The 16,050-nt window shown below is 42.2% G+C and overlaps 1 protein-coding gene across 2 annotated transcripts in view; it reads left to right on the top strand.

Annotated features, from left to right (window-relative positions):
• USP13 (ubiquitin specific peptidase 13) overlaps window positions 1–16,050 on the top strand; it is a 131,233-nt gene that overhangs the window by 25,137 nt on the left and 90,046 nt on the right. For both annotated transcript variants that reach the window (XM_019959325.2, XM_019959332.2), the window contains exon 3: window positions 7,223–7,283. In XM_019959325.2, coding sequence (XP_019814884.1) covers window positions 7,223–7,283 — 61 coding nt within the window. The remainder of the gene's footprint in view (window positions 1–7,222; window positions 7,284–16,050) is intronic.

Below are 16,050 nucleotides of genomic sequence, written 5' to 3'. Positions count from 1 at the left end.
GGTTGTGAACTTGCTGTTTCTCGTTCCCATGAATGTCATTATATTTTATTTAAGTATGGGCATTCATGAACAATATGCAGTATGACTTTATATGTTTTAAAGATGTAGATAAATAGTATACTGTTACCTCTAATTCTGCCTAGAGTTTTTCCCTTCAGTGAAATCTCATGCATCTGGGTATACTTCATTCATTTCAGTAGTTGTTTGGTGTTCCATTTTATGAGTACCTTCTCATTTACTACTCTGTTCTCCCGTTTGAAGACATTTAGATTGCCTCCATTTTTTTGTTTGTTTGTTTCTACAGACATTGTACAAATGAGCATTTTTACACGTTTCTCCTGGGGGAACATGTGCAAGATTCTTTCAGAAATAGATCTACAAGTGGCAGTGTTGGCTCATGCATGTTGTTATCTTCATTTTTACTGGACATTGCTAAATCCATCCTTAGTGGTTGTACCAATGCACATTCCAGTTTGCTCTGATTATGCGTGTCTGTTTCCCCAAACCCTCACCACTGCTTGGTCAGAACTTTGATGTTTGCTAATGGAATGGTTGTAAAGTGGCATTTAAATATTTAGCATTTTCTCCTGTGAGGGTAGAAATGTCTTTTCATTCCTTTTGTTGGCCAATCTCCTTTTCTTCTCCATGACTTGCCTATTTATATTTTCAGCCTATTTCTCTATGGATTTATCTTTTTCTTAAAAGTTTGATTAGTTCTTTTTACTTCCTGGATACCAAAATTTTGTCTGTTATAGACACACTTTTCTGATGTTCTGTGGCTTATCTTTTTACTTTATGAATTATTTTGTAGAACAGAAGGTTTTATTTTTTTAATTAGTTGTTTTTTTTTTTTTTTGCTGCATAACTCAGCATGTGGGATCTTAGTTCCCTGACCAGAGATCAAACCCTTGCCCCCCTGCATTGGAAGCACAGAGTCTTAACCACTCCAGGAAAGTCCTATAGAACTGGTTTTGAATTTTGATGTAGTTAGGTTTATTAAACTTTTCTCTTATGAGTTGTGCTTTTTCTATCTTGCTTAAGAAATTGTTCCCCCCCCCCAAAAAAAGAAATTGTTTCCCAACTCAAGGTCATAAAGATATTTCTTCTAATATTTTTAAAAAGAAGTGTGTGTGTGTGTGTGAGAGAGAGAGAGAGAGAGAGAGAGGGTGAAAGACACACAGAGAGACAGAGATTGTGAATGTTTTAATGTTCTAACATTTTAGATCTTTAAATCATCTATAATCTATTTTTATATTTGTGTCAAGTGTGGGAATCTGCTTTTTTCCTTATATTAATGACCAATTGTCCCACTATTACTGGAGAAGTACAGCCTTTTTCAATGACTTATAGTGCCATTTTGAAAAATATTTAAACTTGCTACTCACACTTGTGTCAGCTTGGAGATGCTCAGTTCTGTATGTTGCTCTTATTTGTGTCCCTGTGTTGATGCCTCAAGTCTTGATATCCAGGAGTATGAGCACTTTTTCCATGTTCATTTTTTTCCCAGAAATTTCCTGGATTTGAATGTTTATTTTTCCATATGGATTTTGGAATCAGTTAAAAAATACTGTTGAAATTTTGATCACGGCCACATTGATTTATAGATTGATCTATAGTATATATCATTGTCTAAGGGATTTGATGATGGTCAGGGAGGCCTGACGTGGTGCAATTCATGGGGTCGCAAAGAGTCGGACACGACTGAGCGACTGAACTGAACTGAAGCTCCATGAGGGCAGGGAGTCTGGTCTGTTTTGTTCACCTCTGGGTCCTCAGCATGTAACAGTACCCAGCACATAGTAGGTACTTCATAAATACTGACCGAATGACTATTCAACATGGCATACCTCTCTATTGATTCAGGTCTCTTTTATGTCCTTCAGTAATGTTTTATAATTTTCAATAAAGAAACTTTAATTTTATTAGACTGTTTAAAAAAACATTTGTTTATTTTTGGCTCTACTGGGTCTTCGTCGCTGCGAGGGCTTTTCTCTAGTTTCAGAGTGGGGGCTGCTGTCTAGTTTTTGTGTGTGTGCTTCAGCAGTTGCTGCATGTGGGCTCAGTAGTTGTAGCTCCCGGGTTCTAGAGTACAGGCTTAGTAGTTATGGCTCTTAATTGCCACCTGCCACGGACTTAATTGCCCTGAGGCCTGTGGGATTTTCCCAGATCAAGGATCTAACTGGTGTCCCCTGCATTGCAAGGTGGATTCTTTAACCATTGGACTGCCAGGGAAGCCCTTATTAGATTTTTTTTTAAGGTATCTATCCTATAATTTCTATGGGCTTCCCTGGTGCCTCATTGGTAAAGAATCTGCCTGCTAATGCAGCAGATGTGGGTTTGATCCCTGGGTCAGAAAGATCCCCTGGAGAAGGAAATGGCAACCCACTCTAGTATTCTTGCCTTGGGAAATCCCATGAACAGAGGAGCCTCGTAGGCTATAGTCCATGAGGTTGCAAAGAGTCAGACATGGCCTAGTGACTAAACAACAACAACATAATTTTTGTAACTGTTATTACTGTTGTCTTTTACCTTTTAATGTATTTAAATTGGTTATCCATGTTGTTTGGAGATGTTATTAATTTTCAAATATTAATTTTATGTTTGGCAATACTGTTCAATCTTCATCTTAGTCCTAATGGTTTATAAATTATCTTTGATCTTCCATAATCAATGCTGATTTGAAGTTCATTTCATCTCTCACCCTAGCCTACCTAATATGTTCTCTGTTTAAGTTTTGGACAAAGGAGAGATCCCCCAGTTGGACAGTGGGGAGAAGAGGAAGAAAAAAGACCAGGAGGTCAGACAGATCGTAAACTGAATGGTTAGCTTTAAAGTATTCTAACACTGGCCTGATACTATATGATTTCCATTCACTACTCCTGTTAGGCGGGGCATAGCGATTCTGATGAAGTTTGTGTTGTATCATCTGTCTTAACATAAAGTAATGAAGTTTTAGGAGACTGAAAAAAAAAAAAAAAAAAAAGGAAGAAGCTGAGGCCCAGAGACTTGAAATAACTTGCTCCAGGTCACAAAGCTAGTGGCAGAATTATAGAATGCAATTACTTCTGCCTCTGAAATTTTAAGTTTAATGTTTCACTCTCTGACCACAGTTCTCTCTCATTTTAGCTCTTTCACTCATTTATTCCTGTTTTAATCTGTTTAGCTTGCTTCTCAGCATCTGTGACTTTAAACATTCTCTTATCACCACTACCCTCAACTGACCCTCATCCTGGTGTCTTGCCTCCTTACGGTCCTCCAGAACCCCGCCTCCCCCACTGCACCCCCGGTCTGTCCATCGGTGTCATCCTCCGCTTCCGTGGATGTACTGCCCACGTGCACTGCCTTGCGGTTGGGGACCATGTCAGATTCCTGGCCTTTCCCCTTCTGCTGGGCTCTCTCACTGCCCAGAACACCTAGCATGTTCCTTCTTCTGTGCCAGTGGATGCTTACTGCAAGACTTTACCCGTGCCTCCCTCTTCATTCTCCAAAAATGATCAGACCTGCGCTTTCCAGAGGAAACAGGGACCCTGGACAGAAACCTTGAGCTCCTGCCTCACCTCCTGGGAGCTCATTTGCAGTGGTTCTCCTTTTGTTTCCTCCCATCTCAGCAGAAAGCTGTGCCCTCTCAGTCCTCGTGGTCCCGTTTCCTCCTACTTCAGAACCTCCATTCACTCCACTCCCTCTTACATTTCCAGCATCTCCCTCTTCTGTCTTTTTTCTCACACCTTAAAAAGGAGCATGCCTCAGAACTCTAAGTTGAGTCCTGCTTCAGTCATCCCATCCTTCAATTGAAGCTTTAAAACTTCTACGCTCACCGTCTCGATACAGCCCGCTTTAAGTTCAACACTGCTGTTCAGTTAACCTTCCTGTGAAGCAGCTAAAACTGCCGAGGTTGTCAGTGACCTCTTAGTTGCCAGAGCTGGTAGATATGTTTTAGCCTTGAGTTTTTCAGTCTTTAAACTTGTTTTTCTTTTGGAACTTCTCCTCCTCTGCTTTCTTTGGCACCATTCTCTGCTGGGTTTTCTCCCCTGTCGGACTGCCCTTTCTCACTTTGACTAGCATTGTTTCGTTTCTTTGTTCCTACATCCTAGGAAATACTGGCACTTGCTCATCCTCATCAGGGCCATCCACAGCCTTGTTTGGCCACTATGTCTGAGCTGATGACTTCTCAATCAGTGTCCCTCCAGAGCTGAAGGTCTGACCATCTGACTTTGACCTGGCCTCCTCTACTCAAATGCCTCATAGGTACTTCAAGCTTGTTGCACTCAGACTGAATGAATTATCTGCTTTCTCACCGTGTTCTTTGTCTTGAATTCTAGAGGCTTAGACATCCTTTGATTCTGCTCTCATGCCATGGCAGGCTGGTTATCAAGTCCAGTTATTCGGGCATTCCAAACAGCCCCAAATTCCTTCCTGTCCTCTTCATCCCTGCTGTTCTTGTCCGAGTACTTGTTATGCCTTAAAAGGGCTAATGCTGTAGCTTCCTGACTTGCCTTCCTTCCTTCCAATGTGCTGTCTTCAGTGCCCTGCCCACCCCCGCCCCGCCCCCCTGAGTCTGCATGCTGCACTCAGAGTGACCTTTTCACCCGGTGTGCATCTGTGGCACACTGAAGCTTAAATCTTGAATGTCTTTCTCTTTGTTGTAGGATGAAGTCCAGACTCTTCTGTATATGATTATAAGGCATTCCATGATCTGACCCCTGTGACCTTTCCGACCTTCCCTTTTACTGCATCAGCTCCATTACCCTAGATATAGCAAACCCCTTCTCTTTCCTGGAACACACCACGATTTCAGGCCTCATGCATGCTGTTTTCTGTTTTGGGGGATGCCCTCCTTTCATCCCTATTCCTTTTATATCTGTTGTACTCCCTGTGGTCAGCGTATCCGTATATCTATCCATCATCCCCCCACTCATTCATGTTTCATCCATCCATCCAACCAACCAACCAACCAATCAACTAGCATAGTTGCTCTGTAGCTGCTATCCACCAGGCCCACTGCTCTTCTTAACTCACCAGCCCTGCCCACCCCTTGCATCCCCAGAAGAACCATCATTTCTTCCTTATGATGTCATCCTTACTTCTCTTAACACTGGAATCCGTTGTGCTGTTTGTTTGCTTTCGTGCTCCCCTCTGCTGCTGGTGAGCTCCTCAAGGGATGGACCGTGTCTTCACTCACTTTGCAGCCTGAATTCCAACACAGAGCCTGACAGTCACGTCTGTGGCTGAGGAATTCCAGTTTCTCAAGCCAAGTCACCTAGTGGTGACTGATGCAGGCACAGAGGTAATGGTCTTTGGAAGGAAGGTCTTTTTTTTTTTTTTCTGAATGGAATCAGACCTAATCTGAGTCTGAGGTGTGACTCTCACATTTGGGGAAAGCCTCACAGTCCAGGAGGTCTCCCTGAAACTCCTCCTTTCTCCCCACACTTTCATGCAGGAGTGGAGGGGACAGTGAGATTGGAACAAGCAGAAGGATGCTGTAAACGTCTGTAGAGAGATTACAAGTGACCTCCAGGACTGTTCAGTGTGGATGGTTAAATATACCTTTGGTGAAGGTTTTATCTCATCCTTTTTTGAGGCAGGTTGGTGGAGGGAAGGGGAGCAGAGACTCTGAGACCTTGGAGGAGATAGATTCTAAGAGCCGTAACATGAATGTAGCATTAGTATTTGGATAGACAAGTTTTTGAGCTAAAGTGAAGTGAAAAAGTCGCTCAGTCGTGTCCAACTCTTTTCGACCCCATACACTATATAGTCCATGGAATTCTCCAGGCCAGAATACTGGCGTGGGTAGCCTTTCACTTCTCCGGGGGATCTTCCCGACCCAGGAATTGAACCTGGATCTCCTGCATTGCAGGCGGATTCTTTACCAGCTGAGCTATCAGGGAAGCCTGGTAGTTGCTTTTTTTTTTTTTCTGAATGGAATCAGACCTAATCTGAGTCTGAGGTGTGACTCTCACATTTGGGGAGAGCCTCACAGTCCAGCAGGTCTCCCTGCAGCTCCTCTCCTCCTTTCTTCCCACGCTCTTTTGAGCTAAAGAGTCCAATAATTTTACTTTCCTGTGGGACCTATAAACTTATAGTAGAAGCTATAAAAATTTATTGGGAGAATCACAAAGATGAGTCCACTTTCAATGCCAAATAATGAAATATGGGAAAGAAGAGTTAAGACTGATAGGCTGCTGCTGCCACTCAGTCGCATCCAACTCTGTGAGACCCCAGGGACTGTGGCCCGCCAGGCTCCTCTGTCTGTGGAATTCTCCAGGCAAGAATACTGGAGTGGGTTGCCATTTCCTTCTCCAGGAGATCTTCCAACCCACGGATTGAACTCGCGTCTCCTGCAGTGGCAGATGGATTCTTTACCACTGAGCCACCTGGGAAGCCTCTAATAGTGATAAGAGGGTGAACTAAAGAAGCAGCAGAGCCTCGGTGCTGCCTTAACGGGTGGCTGCTTGAAAGGATGCTGGGGTTTGACCCACACAACTGCTAAGTGTTTGAAATGTGCTCTTTGAGTAACGAGAAGAACATTTTGGTCATTTGAGGCAAACATTTTAATAGCCTCTTTGAGAGTCGAACATTTTGTGCGAGTATCAAAAGGGTAATGAATGACTTCTTTTGCAAAACCACTTGAGAGCAGTTTCACCGCTGCAGGGGACTTCTGCCAGAAATAGAAAATACACGGAGCTTAGGGGTAAACGGTCACCAGTGGGAGCTCCAAAAGTGTTTCGGGAGGTTAGACTGGGGCTTCTTATGACCAGAATATCAGCAGCTCTTTATTGGTATTTATGAACTCTTTCCAACAGCAGTTGTTGTGAGCACTGAAGACCAAGCACAGGGCTTAGTGAATAGCAGGGGAACAATAGCCTCGCTCCTGGAGCCACCGTCCCCCCAGGGCTCCTCTGGCCTCGGGCATGGACTCCAACCTTTTGGAAACACTTGCCCACTTGAAGTGTCCCCTTCACCCTGACCCCTGGCTTCACTTCCCTTCCCAGAGGTACTTTCTTGATAATTTGGTGAAAGCATAATCAGGTGGACCATTACCTTTGCCTTCCCCCCTCCCTTCATGGACATGGGTCAAGTTCTTGTTTATCCTGGCATCTCTAGTCCAGATTGAATATTTCCTCTTGGCCTTTTTATGAAAACTAAGAACCTCTGAGGTGCTACCCCAACTCCCAATCATCTGTCCCAGAGGCTGCATTTTAACAATCTCTTGTTTTCTTTTCAGAAGGTAAGAGGCGCATCTGGTGGCGCTTTACCCAAAAGGAGGAATTCCAAGATGTTTTTAGGTAATGTAAATAGTTGTTAACAGTTTTCTGTGTGTGGGGGTGGGTGGGTGGGTGGGTGACTGCACATGTTTGATTTGGAGGAACTGGCTGTTTACTGCTCTACAGTTTAAAGATGAGAGGAGCCAATTTCACTCGAGATGGTCTGTCTCCACTTTGTGTTTACCTATGGTGAAGGATGCTTCCAACATACTTGCAGGGTTAGTGTTTTGAAACAATTAGGCTGATAGTGCCTGCAGAGAAATTGTGCTTCTGCTTCTGGTCTCCTTTTTCACTGCCTTTAAAGAAGAGACAGGTTTTTTTTTTTTCTTTTCTTTTTTTTTAATATTAGCCAAACTACAGACTTTATTTGTATTTCACTATTTTTTTCTACTAATATTGTTTTTATTGTTGCTCTAGTATCCCATGTTGCATTTGGTTGTCATGTTTCCCTAATCCTGTCTAATCTGTGATAGTTCTGTAGACTGTTAAAATCTTTTAATAATTGTGACACTTTTGAAGAGTACTGGCCAGTTATTTTGTGGACTGTACCTCAATTTGGATTTATCATGTGACTTCACGGTAAGCCTGAGGTCATGCATTTTTGGCCAGAATTCCTCAGAAGTGATGGGGCCCTCTTCAGGGCCAGCCATCAGGGAGCACAGGAAGCTGAACAGGTGATGTTTAACCTTGCTCACTTGTTAAGGTGGTGTCTGCTGGGTTTTTCCACTGTGAGGTTAAGGTATAGTTAATAAATATTTTGAAAGTGATACTTGGAGATGATACTAATACGTTTCTCCTCAAGTTTTTGTTCACTAATTTTATCATCCATTAGTGGATCTTGCCTGCAACAATGTGGTGTTTATCTAATAGTGATTTTCTGTCTCCCTCATTCAGAAGAGCCAGTTTTGCTCATACAAGTGAGGACTGGCTTCTACTCATGTAATCATGATCATATTTCATATTAAACTTCCTCTATGGTTTTCCCAGAAAAACAAATGGTTTGATAATTTTTGACCAGGCAAGTTTGTATCTGGAAATGCCTAGGATTATTGTTTGGAAGGAATTTCAAAATTGTTTGCATGTTGTAATTTTATTTTGGTTAAAAAAATTATATATGCATACATGTGTATGTGCATCTCTATGTGTGTACATAATGCATGTATATATGTATATACTTACATATATGTGTGCACATGTATGTATGTATATATATGTGTGTACATACATACTCATATACATATATAACTGAGAGCCTAGTAGTGTCTGGCAAAATGTGCTCCAAATTGTTAATAGTCACTCCTTCCTGATGGTGAAATTGAGGTGACATTAGTTTTCATCTTTTTGCTTATTTGTGTTTAAATTCTTTTTCTATAACAAAAAGACACATTGATTATTTGAAAAGTAAAGCCATTGAATGTCTTGGAGCTGAGTTTCCTTCATGGTTGGCTTCTCTGTTACTCTGCACTGGGTCCGCTCTTGCTGTCTTCTCTCCGTATTTTCAGCCCATGGTTTTCTTTATGAGGCTTATCTGCAGTTGGTCTTTCCACACTGGCCAATCTTTCCCACTGCTCCGCATGGCTTTGGACCACAACCCAGGTTAACCAACTAGCCTCGGAGAAGCTTAGAATAAGTCTGAAAGCTGAAATGATTGAATGCGTTTTGACGTTTTGGTTATAAGCCTTCGGCTCCCTTGCACTACTGGTGATAATGAACTTCTTCTGAATGAAATGACATCAGCATGGCATTCTTAAACATCCTGATCTGCTGTTGTTTTTCATTATTTTCTTTGGTTGAGTAAAGGAGTTAGCTGACCTCTTGTCCTTTAACCTTTGTGTTTTTTTACTCAAAAGACCTTGCAGTTTGATTTTTCTAATTATCATATTGGTGGTAGAGGATATTGTCAAGTAACTTTTAACAAAAGAATCCAAAGGTAAGCATTGAGGTTTTGTGCTTCTTACTATGTGAACCCTTCCATTGCTTCCTGGGAGCACTAGCCCACCCTTTCATTTCAGTGGGACTTTTTCTATGGGCTGCTCTCTGTGTTCTCTCAACATTTCATGTCTTAGAAAGCCAGAAACTCACAATCCAGCAAAAATGTTCTATTTGGATTGTACCAGTTTTTTAAAAACTTAAATTTGAATGTCATTGGCACGCTGGGACTTGCCCTAGGCCCCAGTTCTTTCTATGATTTTATACTCAGACACTTCACTAACTTATATTAGTAGGAATTATGTTTCACAAACCCTGATTTAAAGCCTCAACTGGTGCTTCATAGCTCCCAGTAGCAACCACTATACTCTTGCCACACTGATCATAGCTCTGTTTTAAAGGTGGTGTGGCCGGTAAATTAATTTCAGTGAAGGACTGTATTAGACTTGTGCTGTGCTGTGTTCCCGTCATGTCCGACTCTTTGCAACCCCATGGACTGTAGTCCTCCAAGCTCCTCCGTTCATGAGTTTCTCAGGCAAGAATACTGGAGTGGGTTACCACTTCTTCCTCCAAGGGATCTTCCTGACTTAGGGGTCAAACCCACGTCTCCTGTGTCTCCTGCATTGACAGGTGGATTCTTTACCACTGAGCCACCTGGGTAGCACTGTATTAGACTTACCTTTGGTTTATTTAACAGGAATTATAAAATATTGGTGAATTTAAATGAGGTAGATGTTAATTTCTTTTATTTCATGTAGAGGATGTGGGGAAACAGCAAATCCAGGCTGATGTGATGCCCTCATATTCATCCGATTCTAGGTTCTTCCCATATTTCTGTTTCACCCTCCATCCTGGTCTGTGATTTCTAACCTCATGGTCACTTCATGGTCCAAAATAGCTGCTAGAATTCCAGCCATCACATCCCCATTCTGGAAAGCAGGGAAGAAAAAGGGGAAGGGACAAAAGAATCTAATCTCCCAGTTTATTCATTTTCCTTTTGTCAGCGTTCTCACAGATCCCCATGCCACACTATACTTCTCTGGTCAGGAATTGATCACATGCCTATGCTGTGTGCTGCATAGGAGGCTGGAAAGCAAAGTCTGTTAACTGGCTTCACTGAGTAAAGTCTGTTAATAAGGAAGAAGGGGAGAGTAAGGACTTCCCTGGTGGTTCAGTGGCTAAGACTCCATGGTTCCAATGCAGGGGGCTGGGATTTGATACCTGGTTAGCGAACTAGATCTTACATCTCACACCTGAGAGTTCGCATGCTGCAGCTAAAGATCCTGCATGCCACAACTAAGACCTGGCATAGCCAAAGAAATAAATAAAGACGAAAAAAGGAGGAGGAGAGAATGAATACTGGGACGCAGCATGTAGCCCCTGCCACAATTTCCTTCCCTAAAAAGGGACATTGGGCATTTCTTCAAGAAAAGGAAATGAGCTCAGAACTCTTTTGCAGCCTCTTTGTTTCTTTGACTAGAAAGTACCTTTTCACTGCTATTGAAATGTAGTTATGATGACCCATCACGAAACACAGGCAGATGACTAATGCTTTCTCCTGGATAGAGGCTTTTTATCCCGTTTCACTTAATGACTAATTCCTTTCCAGTTGGCTCAATACTAACATTGAAACCACTGAATCATTCAGTTGTGACCTTCATATTGATTTTAAAAGGGAAACTGAGGCCATTAGCTAGTGCTGTATGCTTATCCAAGTCTCCTGAGCCCCATTCTGCCCCTACATTCAAGTTAACTCTTTCTCCTGATTACCTCGATAGTCATCTAAATGAAATCCTAGTTAAGGATCCATCCCTCAGTTTTCACTTTTATGGGTAACTCTTTTTAGAATCAACAGTGACAGTTATTGGTGATTTTTGAATCAGAGAAATTTTGTGCTTCTCCTAGGAGAGAAACTTAAAATTAGAATTTTAAAAATATCCTTTGAAATATGTAGCACATGGACAAAGCTTAAAATTGAAAAGTTTTAAGAGCCTCTGTAACAAAAAGTAAGTTTTTCTCCCTTCCCTATGTCCCAGCCACTTAGTTACCCTGAGACAAATAGTAGTTTCTGTTTGTACATCTTTATGTATGTTGATTATTCCTCCAGTAATAGTTTAGACCTATGCCATGCTTTTAGATTTTATTTGTGTAGGTGGTGGGGAGCCATTAATACTTTGGTTCCCAAACTGTGTCCTGAGGCACTCCAGGTTGCCACAACAAACTCACAGGTAAATCACAGGATATTTTAACTCTTTAAGGGGACACAATGATGGTTGAACATTGCATGATTGAGTAGCTTGGTGCAGTCTCACTATTAGAGTATCGCAAAGAAAGGCAAGGCCAAAGAATGCTCAAACTACCGCACAATTGCACTCATCTCACATGCTAGTAAAGTAATGCTCAAAATTCTTCAAGCCAGGCTTCAGCAATACGTGAACCGTGAACTTCCAGATGTTCAAGCTGGTTTTAGAAAAGGCAGAGGAACCAGAGATTAAATTGCCAACATCCACTGGATCATCGAAAAAGCAAGAGAGTTCCAGAAAAACATGTATTTCTGCTTTATTGACTATGCCAAAGCCTTCAACTATGTGGATCACAATAAACTGTGGAAAATTCTGAAGGAGATGGGAATACCAGACCACCTCACCTGCCTCTTGAGAAACCTGTATGCAGGTCAGGAAGCAACAATCAGAACTGGACATGGAACAACAGACTGGTTCCAAATAGGAAAAGGAGTATGTCGAGGCTGTATGTTGTCACCCTGCTTATTTAACTTGATGCAGAGTACATCATGAGAAACGCTGGGCTGGAAGCACAAACTGGAATCAAGATTGCTGGGAGAAACATCAATAACCTCAGATATGCAGAGGCCATCACCCTTATGGCAGAAAGTGAGGAAGAATTAAAGAGCCTCTTGATGAAAGTGAAAGAGGAGAGTGAAAAAGTTGGCTTAAAGCTCAACATTCAGAAAACTAAGATCATGGCATCCGGTCCCATCACTTCATGGGAAATAGATGGGGAAACTGGAGACAGTGGCTGACTTTATTTTTTTGGGCTCCAAAATCACTGCAGATGATGACTGGAGCAATAAAATTAAAAGATACTTACTCCTTGGAAGGAAAGTTATGACCAACCTAGACAGAATATTAAAAATCAAAGACATTACTTTGCCAACAAAGGTCTATCTAGTCAAGGCTATGGTTTTTCCAGTGGTCATGTATGGATGTGAGAGTTGGACTGTGAAGAAAGCTGAGCGCCGAAGAATTGATGCTTTTGAACTGTGGTGTTGGAGAAGACTCTTGAGAGTCCCTTGGACTGCAAGGGGATCCAACCAGTCCATCCTAAAGGAGATCAGTCCTGGGTGTTCATTGGAAGGACTGATGTTGAAGCTGAAACTCCAGTACTTTGGCCACCTCATGTGAAGAGTTGACTCATTGGAAAAGACCCTGATGCTGGGAGAGATTGGGGGCAGGAGGAGAAGGGGACGACAGAGGATGAGATGGCTGGATGGCATCACGGACTCGATGGACATGAGTTTGAGTGAACTCTGGGAGTTGGTGATGGACAGGGAGGCCTGGCGTGCTCGATTCATGGGGTCGCAAAGAGTCGGACATGACTGAGCGACTGAACTGAACTGACTGAAACCTCGGGGGAGCTTACATTCCACCCTTTTTGCCTTTAACCTTGACGTTCATGCTTGATGAGGAATAGGAATGGCACCCCACTCCAGTACTCTTGTCTGGAAAATCCCATGGACAGAGGAGCCTGGTGGGCTGCAGTCCATGGGGTCGCTAAGAGTCGGACACGACTGAGCGACTTCACTTTGACTTTTCACTTTAATGCATTGGAGAATGAAATGGCAACCCACTCCAGTGTTCTTGCCTGGAGAATCCCAGGGATGGGGGAGCCTCGTGGGCTGCTGTCTATGGGGTGCACAGAGTCAGACATGACTGAAGCAACTTAGTAGCAGGTGGAAAACAGAGCAGCTGCGGAAAGTTCCTGGAATAGACCTGCTCAGGAAACTTATCTGCGCACATAATGACCAGAAGTTTCAAGGAAACTCCATTTTGTCCATTCTTTCTGAGTAGGTCATAGAGCAGGGTCTGGGCTCAAGGAGCTGCCCCCATACCATCATGGGAGGGTTCGCAGTTGGTCAGATTTCCCAGCACTGATGCAGAAGGCTGCTCACTTCTAGCACACAGATTAACAAATTAATGTTAGTTAATTTGTTACAGTCTGGCTGAGAGAACCCTGAGCCTGGCTTCAGAGCCCTGGCTTGATTTAGAGATCCTTTCCTCTGCTGTGCCGCTTCGTAGTGACTTCTTGGAATGGCTGTGGTCCCAGCTACTTCTCAGGGATCTGAGAAATCACTGAGGTAGAGTTCAAGAAGGGGTATTATAAAATAAAATTTGTTTTTTAACTTAGAGAAGGAGCCCATCCAGGAATTACCAGTTCATTGTCCCAGTAACTGTTTGGAAGAGGTTGGGGGTCCTTTTTCTGCTGTTCCCTAGCCCTTAGTTACCCTGTAGGTTCCTTAACTAGATATTTTGGGCTGGTGACACTCTAATTAGAAAAATTCAGAAATTGTAGACATATTTAGAATCAAAGGGTCATGTATATTCAGGGGAAACTTTAACTTTGCCAGTTAGATTCAGAGTGTAGGTTACCTCTGCTGAATGTGGGCTTCCCTGGTGGCTCAGATGGTAAAGAATCCGCCTGCAATGCAGGAGACCAGAGTTTGATCACTGGGTCAGGAAGATCCCCTGGAGAAGGGACTGGCAAGCCACTCCAGTACAAAGCTGTGCTTTTTTGCATGACAGCAGTCTTGCTTTTTTAACAGACATCAGTTACCAATGTAAAAAAGCCCCAAACTGAAACAGCACTTTGGATGTGCTAGCTTTGCTTTTGTCTTTAACATGCTGGTGCTGTTAACTTCCTAAAGTCTCCTTTCCAGACGTTTGTGGAGTGTGTGGTGTGTGCTGGGCATTGTGCCGGGACTAGGGATTTGAAGGTGGATAAGACTCACTTCCTGCACTTAGAGCTTACCGTCTAGAAGCATCTGAAGTTTATATCTTCTCCACATTTGGATCACGTAGAAGGTCCCCCGTGATATCCTGGTCCTCCTGAAACTGACCACAGCACTGCTTTGGAGCTGTCCGCCAAGGGGAAGGGAGGGCGCTTGTGCTTCTGTTAGTTAATAGTGTGGAGAAGAGAGGACAGTGATGGTGAGGGTGATGGTGGGGGTGATGGCAGCTATTCTGTGGAGCCCCTCGCCCCTGCCAGATCCCAACCAGGTCCTTAAACCTTATCTTCTTTGATTCTCTCAACAGTCGTACTGGGTAGCTAATATTGTCTGTCGTCTCCTCGTGAGGAAGATGAACTTGGAAAGAACTTTCCCAGGCTTATGTAGCTAGTCAATGTCAGGGTGGGATTTTTTTTTTTTTTTTTTTGACTTAGTTTATCATTGTTTTTGGCCAGGTAAGATTTAAATTAGCATTATGAATTGTGTATGTTTTCTCTGGAAAAAAAAATTTAGATTATGTGTTACATGAGCTGAATCTATACACAAAACCAAAAGATTTATACTTTGGTTATTCAAAATTATTATGCACAATATGATAAAGAAGAATTTAAGAATAAAGTTCGTCCCCTTGTTCTTTTCTTTTTTTTGGCCTCACTGGCCAGGGATCGAGCCTGTGCCCTCGGTAGTCAAAGTGTGGAGTCCTAACTCACTGAACTGCCATAGAATTCCCCATATTCATTGTTTTCATTTGTTCAGATTTCCTTCCAATTTTTGTCTATGAATATAACTAGTATAAAGTTGTCTTTTCAGTGAAGATGAACTTTATAATTTTAGCATTAACATGGCATAAAAATTTTCATGTTTCTACACAGTCTAAAAAATATCATTTAAGTAATATTCTAGTGGGTTAAACACCATTCTCATTGAACATTTAGGTTCTAATTTTTAAAAATTAGATACTGGGACATTCTTATTTTTATAACATAGGATGTCTATCTTTGAATATTTTCTTTAAATAAAAGCCCTAGTTACTTCTTAACCTCTCAGACTCTTCTTTGACATTGTTTTTTGTGAAAACCACCTGTTATGGCTACCTAACAATGTTATTTGTTTACTTTGGCATTTCCGATCCTTATTATTTAGAACCTTTTATTAAAATGTGTACACTGTGTTCCAGCTGTTTCTCACTTTCCACTTAAAACTGCTCTCCCTTGGAAAATTTAAGAGCAGATTTGTACATAAAAAGGTTCCAGGTTGAGGCTTTTGAGGCATACAACAAGGTAGTAACAGAATCTAGATCCCTTGGTTCTCAGCTGGCTGCTTCATCTAGTAAAATAACCTTCTCCTGTTTACAGAGTCCGTATTTGCGTACCTGTTTGTGTGTGTGTGAGTGGAAGATGGCTTGAGAGCTCTTAGTCACCATAGTTCCAAATGTCTAAATATCCAAACACGATCTGGGTTTCTGCCATCCATGTGAATGCAAGGCTGAAATGTCCATGTAAATATTGTGACAGGACATTTCCTTGAGCCTTTGCCTAACCTTTCCCAGAGACTAGCCAAGCAAAGAGGTGATGACTTGATAGATACCAGGCCAGACTTCCTTACTGAAAATCCTCCATGACCTGAGGGCAACAGGACTGCTTAGATTATAGGGTCCCCCCTCTGGCTCAGTATCTTAATAACTCTTAGTGGGGATGGGGAGGGTAGGAAAGAGGGACAGAGGGAGGGAAATTGAGATTTTATTTTAAAATAGGTCACCAGTAAATGGTAAGAATTATTATGTGCCAGGTCTCTTGTTTATAATTTATTTATTCTCCATATAAACTGTGTGAGATA

This window comes from Bos indicus, chromosome 1, assembly GCF_029378745.1.
Source record: "Bos indicus isolate NIAB-ARS_2022 breed Sahiwal x Tharparkar chromosome 1, NIAB-ARS_B.indTharparkar_mat_pri_1.0, whole genome shotgun sequence".
NCBI lineage: Eukaryota > Metazoa > Chordata > Mammalia > Artiodactyla > Bovidae > Bos > Bos indicus.
This window is presented reverse-complemented; position numbering and strand designations above follow the sequence as displayed.